The 12,285-nt window shown below is 45.0% G+C and overlaps 1 protein-coding gene across 16 annotated transcripts in view; it reads left to right on the top strand.

The window, feature by feature from the left end:
* The window catches only part of nav2a (neuron navigator 2a), a 1,091,104-nt gene extending 1,085,896 nt beyond the window's left edge, over positions 1 to 5,208 (top strand). For all 16 annotated transcript variants that reach the window (XM_072592781.1, XM_072592785.1, XM_072592776.1 and 13 more), the window contains one exon: positions 2,694 to 5,208. In XM_072592781.1, coding sequence (XP_072448882.1) covers positions 2,694 to 2,819 — 126 coding nt within the window. In that variant the 3' untranslated portion in view covers positions 2,820 to 5,208. The remainder of the gene's footprint in view (positions 1 to 2,693) is intronic.
* Positions 5,209 to 12,285: the final 7,077 nt, after the last annotated feature.

Below are 12,285 nucleotides of genomic sequence, written 5' to 3'. Positions count from 1 at the left end.
CCCATCAAAAGTAATCCGATAACCCTCTACTTTCTTGTTTTTATCCTAATCCCAGTTTCTTAACTTTATCCATGCTAATGCTACAGCATGGTGGCTCAGTGGTTAGTACTGCTACCTCACAGCACGAGGGACCTGGGTTCAATTCTCACCTTGGGTGACTATCTGTGTTGAGTTTGCATATTCTTTCTGTGTCTGTGTGGGTTTCTTCCCACAATCCAAAGATGTGCAGGTCAGATGAATTGGCTGTGCTAAATTGCCCATAATGTTCAGGGACGTGTAGGTTAGGTGCATTAGTAAGGGGTAAATGTAGGGAAATGAGTCTGGATGGGTTACTTTCTGGAGGGTTGGTGTGGATTTGTTGGGTCAAATGGCCTGTTTCCACACTGCAGGGAATCTAATCATATTCTGGATGTTATTGCAATGAGGTTACTTTGTTTTCTTACCATTTTGTTGAGAAAAAAGGCACGAGGGGAGGAAAATATTAAGATATGTTTGCTTTTAGCAGTGAATTGTCTTCCCTTTTTGATAAACAAAGTTGAAGGAAAATTTAATTCATTAAGGAAATAATAAAATGCTTGGTTAAAACATCCGTAAGCATTTTCTCCTATACTGGCTCTGAGCTTTCCTCCACTGATTGATGTCTGTAAATGGGTCTTCAGATGGGAGCATTGTATTGCCTTTGGTACTACTATGATGCTACATAGGAACAGGAGTAGGCCATTCGGCCCCTTGAGTATGCTCTGCCATTCAATGAGATCATGGCTGACTCCCTATACCTGCTTTGGCCCATATCCCTTAATACCTTCATTTATCAAAAATCTATCCCAGATTTAAAGTTAACAACTGATCCAGCATCCACTGCTATTATTGGAAGAGAGTTACAAATATCTACCACTCTTTCTGTATAGAAGTGCTTCCTAGCATCTCTTCTGAACAGTCTAGCCCTAATTCTGAAACTACGGCCCTTAATTCTAGAATCCCCAACCAGTGGAAATAGTTTATTTTTATCTATCCTGTCTTTTCCTGTTAATATCTTAAAGACTTCAATAAAATCACCCCTAACCTTCTAAATTCAAGAGAAATCAGGTCTAATTTGTATAATCTCTCCTCATAATTTAACCCCTGAAGTCTGGATGTCATTCATCAAAACCTACATGTACTCCCTCCAAGGCCAGTATCTCCGTCCTGTGGTGTTGTTCCCAGATCTGTTCACAGTATTCCAAGTGGGGTCTAACCAGGGTTTTGTATAGCTACAGCATAACCTCTGCACCCTTATAATCCGGTCTTCAAGATATAAAGGCCAATGTTCCATTAGCTTTCTTGTTTGGTTCTCCATGTTTTTTTGCCTCCCATCGTTTACCTCTTGCTTTGCCATGCATGGCTCTCTTTCATTAACTGAGCAAGGCTGCCCTTACACTTCAGTATTAAGTATTATATCTGTAACAACCCCAGGAACTACAGCTCACCAGGACTTGTATATTGTGAAATGATGGGTTGTGTTCCACCATATACACAAACAGTGGAAAAGGAGAGAGGATTAGATGGGCGTTAACAAACTGCACCTTCCAAAGTCACACACTTTGGCCAAGGGAGTGAGATGAGGTATCAGGTGGATAAGTGCTCATGTTGGCACTCGCTGGTGTGATACTGAGCAAAACTGACAACTTCTGGATTCAACTCATGAGCAACACAGAAATCCAAGCATCCTTTCCCTGATAGTCTGTTCCTCTAAGGATGTGATGCTGCAGTCTCCATTTACAAAACTTGCACTGAAATCGCTGAACCGAACCTAATCACCCATCATTTTCACTGTGCGTAGAAATGGAAAGCTTAAGCTTTGTTCAGTAGGAGTAACAGAGCTTTTAACAACATTCTAACTAACAATTACTAATGAACAGCCTCTCTGATTTTGAAACTTTTTAATAAGTTCGTTCCTTCAACAAAATAATTTAAAGACCTTTAACGACAAAATATTTTTTAAGTTACCTAAGTTTCTCCCTTAATCCCAAATGTTTTATTTTGCTTTCTTATTTGCGTATGTTCTTTCTGCCCTTTACTTCCTGTGTTGCTGTCTGTGACGATCCTTCAGTCAAATTGGTTGATGAATTGGTCTCCCTGCTGCCTGCCTTTTCATCAGAGCAGACCAATCCATTCTAGGAAGGTGCCAAATTTAAACTGGCCCCAGGGAAGTGGAGGTTGGTGCTCGAGAGGTCACTGTGTGGTAGCTTTATTCCAGGTGAACAGTAGGTATTGCTCAATGGAGTTTATGTAATTGCAAAATTTAGACCTAACTAAATCTTGATACTTATATTTCAGCTGACTTGTTTTAACCAAAACGTTATGCCAACCAACACATGCAGCATGGCACTACCTAAGAAAGCCCACTTCACAGTGAAATAAAAATAAAAAAGGCTGAACAGAAGAATCTTGTAGCAGGGAATAATTTCAAAACTCATAGCTCTTATTAATTTACAACTGCATTAGGCCTGTTGCATAAGGACTTCTATTTATAGGACACAAAGAATGGGAAATATCTGTAACTGAAATGGTTTGTAGCCGAATGAATTCCCCACAGTTTTGACTCTTGCCATTCCAGAAGGGCACCCCACTGCTTGTTCACAAACTGTGACAACATGCATCCTCAATCCAAACCTAATGTACTGAACCTGTTCAATTTCTCTTTACTTTTCCAGATGAATATGTTAATGAGGCTGCAAGAAGCTGCAAATTGCTCCAGTCCCCATAGTTATGACAGTGACTCCAATAGCAACAGCCATCATGACGATATTCTCGATTCATCTCTCGAATCGACCCTTTGATCAATTTGTTCTGTCAAAATAACCCTGCCATTTCTGTCCAACATTTCTCTGAATATTGCCATGCAACATGAGGACGGAAACACTCGACTCAGAAAGATAGACGGTCAGATCAATCACTAATCTTATTGCTCACCTTGTTGGACAGAAACTTCAGTTATAACAGGAGAAATGGGTCTTCAAGTACGAGACACTTTAATTCAATGTTAAATATTGAAACCCTAGTGGGTGCAGGTAACCCAAGGGAGACTACATTTTGGGCTTTTTCCCCCTCCCTGTTTTGTTTTATGAACGCAAACTGCACTATTTCTTCACCTAACTGCTGGAGGCATCAGTGCTAAGCCAATGAAGAAATGTTGAGCACTGCATACAGAAGTAGCAAAACCTGATTTTACAAGGTATGGAGCTAACGTCATTGTGCCATGTACTGTCCTGGTAAGACTGAATCTAATGCTGCTCTCAACCAAACAGTCAGCAGACACTGGACATCCCAATCAACTCCCTTCAATAAAGGAGAGCGAGGAGTGGGGGTGGGTTGGGGAGAGTGTTGTTATGGGTGAACGCAAATCCTCTCAACTGCATGTGGTTTTTGGTGCTATGTTACCCACCCACTTGTTGCTATTTTGCAGTCGGCTGGGTCAAAAGTAAACAAGCCAAGCCATGAGTGTTTGGTCTCGATTTCATCCACAGTCTCCGCAGAAGATTTTCAGGTTTCTTCACCGATAGCCGACCGTCAAAAGGAAGCATGGTGCTTCCCAAGGCTGTGACTTTGGAACACATGGTTGAGCCAGAAATCGATATTGAAGATCCCTGTTTTCTCCTGCTCTCACTTTCCTTGTTGAAAACACACGCGCAAACATTTTGATTGTTACTAAGGCTTGTCTCCTCACCAGGACTCATAACACCTCCACTGGAATTGCACTTTTTCTTTGCAAAAACACAAGAAGAAAAGCTGGATTGAGCTGTACCTCAGCGAAGAAACGCAACCCTTCAGCCAAATCCATGCAAGCCTTTTTTACAACGTCTGGTGCTGGAAATAAATGATGCCTTACTCTCGTTCTCTCTTGATACTGATTTTCCTGTTGCATTTTCTTTTGCCGATGATTTTGTATTGTTTCTGAAGACAGGGCTGGAATTTCATCTCAAGATATTAAAAGAGCCAAGCTTTTGTTTTTATAAAATCAGTGTTGGTTCAAATAACAAGCAAGTCATTTGTTAGAAGCAAGACAAATAAGGAGGAAAGTCAATGATTTCTTGGTTCATAACCAGTCTGCAACTTTATAGTGTTTGTACCATGACAGTGAATCATTCTATGGTAGAACTCTGAACTGCAAATTTGGACTTGGTGTATGAAAGACGATACTATCGCTGCAAAAAATAACTCTTGATGGACATTACAAAGATAATGGTGTATAAATATTGAAATCATCCAGTGACTGAGTAATAGGTAATAATTGGAGTGCTTGTTGTGCCGTGCTGTTGTACCCTGCTTTTTATGTGATGTATTAACACAAAATCTGTTGTTCATACACTTTGGCTGATCAATGTGTTCCCCTATACCTCAATGGGTTTCTTTATGCTGCCATAATCCTATTGTTACGGTACCTTGGTCACAATCTCTCAATTGTAATGTTGAAACTGTGATGGAAATGGTTCAGTTCAGAGTGGGTTGTTGGAGCGCAAGGCTGCATTCGATCATGCTGCTCCTGAACTCAACCTTTTTCTTCAAATTTTAATTTTTTAAAAAAATGCTTCCAGAAGTCTTTTTTTACTTCCCTTCACATCATGGTGTCCAGTTATTTGATAGTGTTCTCTAAGTTTAAGATGCTATGCAAAGTTCATGCTGATTCTTAACGGAAGCCAAAAAATAGTTGTCTTTTTTTCAAAACTGCCAACAATTGTACAGGCTGAAGGAGACTTGTATATGGCTTTGGCTTGACTTCGAGGTGGTGTTTTCTGTAAATTTTGGGGAATTCTGTTTAATGATGAAATGCTGATCATGGTAATGATTATTGTACCAAACCCATGTTTGTTATTTGTGATAATTTTTCACATGGTTGTTCAATTGAAAACTATTTGTAGAATTTAGTGACTTAAGTGGAACAGTTGTTTTGAATGTGTTTAATATGATGTACATTTTTTCATTGTAACATAAATTGTAAATAATTGATTACAGTGATGCATTTTGATGAATTTTCTAGCCATTTTTAAAACACTAGGAAATGAGTATTTTGTGTACTGTATGCTGTGTCATCCCATTTGAATCAAGTCTGGTTGCCCATTGAATTCAATATGGCCTGTGCAAGACTATGCCTCATTTGGGGAACAAATTTAGTATTGTACCAGTCTTAAATTATTCCTGATTCAATAAAATGAATGCTTATTTATTCAACATCCTGCTACTTTTAATCTTTTTCTGCCAATATATGTATGAGAACAAGTGAATCTGGGAGAGAACAACTGAAAAATTTAAGACTGGATTAGTGGTGCTGGAAGAGCACAGCAGTTCAGGCAGCATCCAACGAGCAGCGATAGTCCAGTATTTGATTTTCAGCATCTGCAATCATTGTTTTTACCTTGAAAAATTTAAGAGCCCTGTCCTCTCTTTCTGTATCTGCTTCTTGTTGAATCCTCTCAGAAAGCGCAAACAGTACGTTATTGTCCGTAGAATTGGGATGTAGAAGGCAACAAAATAGTTGGTTTCACCAAAGAAAGGTGGCCATAAACAAGTAAGTCATGAGTGACAAAGTTGCAAGTGAGCTCACAGAGCATGTTGTACAACCCTTTATCGGAAATCCGAAAAGCTCCGAAATCCGAAGGTTTCCTCGTGAAAATATTTTTCTCATTAACAAGGTTGTTTGGCTTGCAAACACTTAACCCAACTCCACACCCACTTGATGCGTGTCACTCAGATGCGACATGGGTGGGCGTGGCCCCGGGCCTCAATTCTATCTCAGGGCCCGTAGTACTCACAGTGAGTCTGCTTTTCAGTACGACTTTTTAAAATTCCACCGTCATACTGTCACTTATTCCGAAATTCGAAAAGTTCAGAATTCCGAAAACCACCTGGTCCTGGGTGTTTCAGATAAAGGATTGTCCACCTGTACTGCTGCCTCACAGTGCCCAAATGTGTCAGGAATCGGATACAGGGCTTGAACTGGGTGCAACTGACAAGAGGTCAGTGCAGATTCAATGGGCTGATGGGCCTCTTTCCACAATAGATTCCATGATTCTAAATATACAGTGTAGCGCGCAGAAGAAAACTACTCAGCCCCTCATTGCCTGTGCTGGTGCTTTGGTAGAGCTATCTGATTAATCTACTCTCCTACATTTTTCTCATAACCCAGTACTTTGATCCCATCAAGAACTTATCCACATGTCTTTTGAATGTCACCACTGAATCTGCTTCCACTCTATCAGGCAACACATTTGAGATGGGAATAGCTCACTGCATTTCAGTAATTTCCTCCTCACTTCTCCGTAAACCTACATCCTATGGATATAGATCCTTCACTGAATCACAGTAGTGTTGTGTATTCAGCTCTTTCTGTGCCATTGTATGTGCACTGGCTCTCCAAAAACCATTCTGACTTAGTGCCATTCTCCTATTTTTCCCCAAACCTTTGCGTGTTGTTCTATTCAAATCATCATCAAATGCCTTCTTTAACGCCTCTGTTGAACCTACCTCACTCCTGCCACACTTTTAAGCAGTGCGTTCCATACCTGAATGATTCATTATATGAAAACGTTTCTTCTTTTGCAATGGATCCGAAATCTATGCCATCTCACTTTTAATTCTTTTACAAGTGGGAACAGATTCTCCCTACGAAGGGCTTATGCCCGAAATGTCGATTCTCCTGCTCCTTGGATGCTGACTGACCTGCTGTGCTTTTCCAGCACCACACTCTCGACTCTGATCTCCAGCATCTGCAGTCCTCACTTTCTCCTAGATACTCCCTACCCACTCGATTCAATCTACTCATAGCTTTGACTATCTCTATTAGCTCTCCTCTCAGCTTTCTTCTCTCCAAGGAGAACAGTCCCAACTTTTTCAACTTATTCTCATCACTGAAGTTTCTCATTCCTGCAGCCATTTTTGGAAATTGCTTCTGCATTCTCTCCCGTGCTTTCACATTCTTCCCATGAGGTGGCGCTCACAACTGTGTACTGTACTCCAGCTGATGTCTAACATGGTTCATCTACAAATTCAGTATCACCTCCATGTTCTTGTACTCGATGAAAGGAGTAGCCATGGGCACCCGCATGGGCCCCAGCGATGCCTGCCTCTTCGTAGGATATGTGGAACAGTCCATCTTCCGCAGCTACACTGGCACCACCCCCCACCTTTTCCTCCGCTACATCGATGACTGTATCGGGTGCTGCTTCGTGCTTCCACGAGGAGGTTGAACGGTTCATCCACTTTACCAACACTTTCCACCCCGACCTCAAATTCACCTGGACCGTCTCAGACTCCTCCCCCCCCCCTCCCCCTTCCTAGACCTTTCCATTTCCATCTCGGGCGACCGAATCGACACGGACATTTACTATAAAACGATCGACACCCACAGCTACCCAGACTACACCTCCTCCCACCCTGCCCCCTGTAAAAACGCCATCCCATATTCCCAATTCCTTCGTCTCCGCCGCATCTGCTCCCAGGAGGACCAGTTCCAAAACCGTACAACCCAGATGGCCTCCTTCTTCAAGGTCCACAATTTCCCCCCAGACGTGGTCGACGATGCCCTCCACTGCATCTCCTCCACTTCCCGCTCCTCCGCCCTTGAGCCCCGCCCCTCCAACCGCCACCAGGACAGAACCCCCACTGGTCCTCACCTACCACCCCACCAACCTCCATGTACAGCGTATCATCCGCCGTCATTTCCACCACCTCCAAACAGACCCCACCACCAGGGACATATTTCCCTCCCCTCCCCTATCAGCGTTCCGAAAAGACCACTCCCTCCGTGACTCCCTCGTCAGGTCCACACCCCCCACCAACCCAACCTCCACTCCTGGCACCTTCCCCTGCAACTGCAAGAAATGCAAAACTTGCGCCCACACCTCCCCCCTTACTTCCCTCCAAGGCCCCAAGGGATCCTTCCATATCCGCCACAAATTCACCTGCACCTCCACACACGTCATCTATTGCATCCGCTGCACCCGGATACCTTTTATCTTAGCCTGCTGGACACACTTTCCTCATTCCTAAAGAAAGGCTGATGCCCGAAACGTCAATTCTCCTGTTCCTTGGATGCTGCCTGACCTGCTGCGCTTTTCCAGCAACACATTTTCAGCTCTGATCTCCAGCATCTGCAGTCCTCATTTTCTCCTTGTACTCTATGCACCTGTTAATAATGCTCAGGGCACTATATGCTTTATTAATTGATGCCTCCACTTGTCCTGCCACCTTTAATGATCTAGGAGAAAGTGAGGACTACAGATGCTGATTATCAGAGTCGAGAGTGTGGTGCTGGAAAAGCACAGCAGGTCAGGCAGCATTGAGAAGCAGGAGAATAGACGTTTCGGGTGTAAGCCCTTCATCAGGAATTCCTTCTGATCTGTGCACATGTACACCCAGGTCCCTGTGCTGCTAAATCCAGTTTAGAATCAAACACCATTCTGCCACTGGGGACAGTTTCACCTTATTTATTCTAGCAAAACTCATTATGATTTCAAACACTTTGATCAGAATTATATGTCACAACATGATGCATGATATTCTCATTTGGTAGATGGTATTGAATCATTAAGTCCCAGGCAGTTCTTGTTCAGCTTAGCTCAGGAGTTAGCAACCTGGATAAAAAGAAATGCCTTTCATTTTGCATTCAGCCCAAGGCACAGTTACTCAGTGCTGTTACTCAACAACCAGTTTTGAGGAAAAAAACAAGATGAACTTAAATTTCAACTTTTTAAAAGTTTCTTTTTTAACCAAACTCTTGGTCAGCCAGTGACATGATTGTCACAAGTACAATGTTCATTAAAGTTCAAAGAAACGACAAAAACCATTTAGTTATTGTGAAGCTGCACTCAATGAATCAAGATTGGGAGCCACGCAAATCCTTAAAGAGTACCACATGACCACAGAACTGAAGGATTCTGGCCCCAGCTGGTGAAGCCTATCGTTGAAGGAAACAGGTATGACCTACAAAATGGTACAGTTTTGATTTTACGTTATGCCAAAGAGGTTGGGAAATAATTAACTTATAATTTAAGAACACTTTGTGATGTGGGTTCAGATATTTTAAATTCACTTGTGGGATATGAACATTACTGCCTGGGCCTACATTTACTGCCCATCCATAGTTACCCTTGACAGTGTTGGTGGTGTACTGCTTTCTTGAACCACTGCAGTTCCTGTGATTTAATAGTTTATGCATGAAGTCAAATATTGAACAGAAGGGTTGCAAATTTAAATCAAGGGCACTGCTGTACTGGTGATATCCACTAGGTGTCAGGCATTGCATACAGAATTGGTGAAAATCAAAAGGATGGAATCATTCCTCAGTTCAAACTGTTGCTGGTGCCAGAGTAAACTCATTTATATATTTAAAAATAAAACTATGGTTCAAAATAATTCTACTTTTTTCATTTGTTCATGGGGTATGGATGTCACTGGCCAGGTCAGTATTTATTACCCATCTCTAATTGCTCTGGACAAGGTGGTGGTGAGCTATTTTCTTGAACTGCTACAATCAATGCAGTACAGGGACACCCATGGTCATGGTAAGAAGGAGATTCCAGGATTTTGATCCAGTCCAACAGAAATGATGCCATAGTTCTAAGTTGAAATGGTAGGAGAAAGTGAGGACTGCAGATGCTGGAGATCAGAGTCGAGAGTGTGTTGCTGGAAAAGCACAGCAGGTCAGGCAGCATCCGAGGAGCAGAACAATCGACCTTTCGGGCGTAGGCCCTTCATGAGGAAATGGTGTGTGACTTGTAAGGGAAACTGCAGCTAGGATCTGTTGCCTTTGGCCTTCTGAATGGTCCTGGCTGTGGGTTTGGAAGGTGCTAGGAAAGTCAAAGAGGGCTTGATGAGATCCTGCACAGCGCGTCTTCTCAGTAGTGAAGGGAGTGAGTGTTGAAATGGGTGGATGGAACACCAAGATAGTAAGATGCTTTGTCATGGATGGTGCTGAAAATGTGTTGCTGGAAAAGCGCAGCAGGTCAGGCACCATCCAAGGAGCAGGAGAATCGATGTTTCGGGCATGAGCCCTTCTTCGGGAATGAGGAAAGTGTGCCAAGCAGGCTAAGATAAAAGGTAGGGAGGAGGGACTTGGGGGAGGGGTGTTGGAAGTGCGATAGGTGGAAGGAGGTTATGGTGAGGGTGATAAGGTGAGTGTGATTGGCCGGAGTGGGGGTGGGGACGGAAAGGTCAGGAAAAAGATTGCAGGTTAGGAAGGTGGTGCTGAGTCGAGGGTTGGGACTGAGACAAGGTGGGGGAGGGGAAATGAAACTGGAGAAATCTGAGTTCATCCCTTGTGGTTGGAGGGTTCCTAGGCGGAAGTAGAGGCGCTCTTCCTCCAACTGTCGTGTTGCCATGGTCTGGCAATGGAGGAGTCCAAGGACCTGCATGTCCTTGGTGGAGTGGGAGAGAGAGTTGAAGTGTTGAGCCATGTAGTGGTTGGGTTGGTTGGTCCGGGTGTCCCAGAGGTGTTCGCTGAAACGTTCCGCAAGTAGGCGGCCTGTCTCCCCAACATAGAGGAGGCCACATCGGGTGCAGCAGATGCAGTAAATGATGTGTGTGGAGGTGCAGGTGAATTTGTGGCGGATATGGATGGATCCCTTGGGGCCTTGGAGGGAAGTAAGGTGGGAGGTGTGGGCGCAAGTTTTGCATTTCTTGCGGTTGCAGGGGAAGGTGCCGGGAGTGGAGGTTGGGTTGGTGGGGGGTGTGGACCTGACGAGGAGTCACAGAGGGAGTGGTCTTTTCGTTACGCTAATAAGGGAGGGGAGGGAAATATATCCCTGGTGGTGGGGTCCGTTTGGAGGTGGCAGAAATGACGACGGATGATGCGATGTATATGGAGGTTGGTGGGATGGTAGGTGAGGACCAGTGGGGTTCTGTCCTGGTGGCGATTGGAGGGGCGGGGCTCAAGGGCGGAGGAGTGGGAAGTGGAAGCGATGTGGTGGAGGGCATCGTCGACCACGTCTGGGGGGAAATTGCAGTCTTTGAAGAAGGAGGCCATCTGGGTTGTTCGGTATTGGAACTGGTCCTCCTGGGAGCAGATGCGGCAGAGACGAAGAATTGGGAATATGGGATTGCATTTTTACAGGGGGCAGGGTGGGAGGAGGTGTAGTTTAGGTAGCTGTGGGAGTCGGTTGGTTTATAGTAAATGTCCGAGTTGATTCGGTCGCCCGAGATTGAAATGGAAAGGTCTAGGAAGGGGAGGGAGGAGTCTGAGATAGTCCAGGTAAATTTGAGGTCGGGGTGGAAGGTGTTGTTAAAGTGGATGAACCGTTCAACCTCCTCGTGGAAGCACGAAGCAGCACCCGATACAGTCATCGATGTAGCGGAGGAAAAGGTGGGGGGTGGTGCCAGTGTAGCTGCGGAAGATGGACTGTTCCACATATCCAACGAAGAGGCAGGCATAGCTGGAGCCCATGCGGGTGCCCATGGCTACTCCTTTGGTTTGGAGGAAGTGGGAGGATTGGAAAGAGAAGTTGTTCAGGGTGAGAATCAGTTCAGTCAGTCGAAGGAGGGTGTCAGTGGAAGGGTACTGGTTGGTTCGGCGGGAAAGGAAGAAGCGGAGGGCTTTGAGTCCTTCATGATGGGGGATGGAGGTGTACAGGGACTGGATGTCCATGGTGAAGATAAGGCGTTGTGGACCGGGGAAGCGAAAATCATGGAGGAGGTGGAGGGCGTGGGTGGTGTCCCGAACGTAGGTGGGGAGTTCTTGGACTAAGGGGGACACAACCGTGTCGAGGTATGCAAAGATGAGTTCAGTGGGGCAGGAGCAGGCTGAGACAATGGGTCGGCCGGGGCAGTCAGGTTTGTGGATTTTGGGCAGCAGGTAGAAACGGGCGGTGCGGGGTTGTGGGACTATGAGGTTGGAGGCGGTGGATGGGAGATCCCCTGAGGTGATGAGGTTATGGATGGTCTGGGAGATGATGGTTTGGTGGTGGGAGGTGGGGTCATGGTCAAGGGGGCAGTAAAAGGAGGTGTCCGCGAGTTGGCGTCTAGCTTCAGCGATGTAAAGATCGGTGCGCCAAACTGCCACTGTGCCTCCCTTGTCTGCTGGTTTGATGGTGAAGTTGGGGTTGGAACGGAGGGAGTGGAGGGCTGCATGTTCCAAGGGTGAGAGGTTGGAGTGGGTGAGGGGGGTGGACAGGTTGAGGCGGTTAATGTCACGGCGGCAGTTGGCTATGAAGAGATCGAGGGCAGGTAAGAGGCCAGAACGGGGTGTCCAGGTGGATGGGGTGTGTTGGAGGCGGGAGAAGGGGTCGTCAGAGGGTGGGCGGGAGTCCTGGTTGA

This window comes from Chiloscyllium punctatum, chromosome 22 (assembly GCF_047496795.1).
Source record: "Chiloscyllium punctatum isolate Juve2018m chromosome 22, sChiPun1.3, whole genome shotgun sequence".
NCBI classification, from domain to species: domain Eukaryota; kingdom Metazoa; phylum Chordata; class Chondrichthyes; order Orectolobiformes; family Hemiscylliidae; genus Chiloscyllium; species Chiloscyllium punctatum.
Note: the sequence above shows the minus strand (reverse complement) of the source record. Positions and strands in the feature narration are given on the sequence as shown.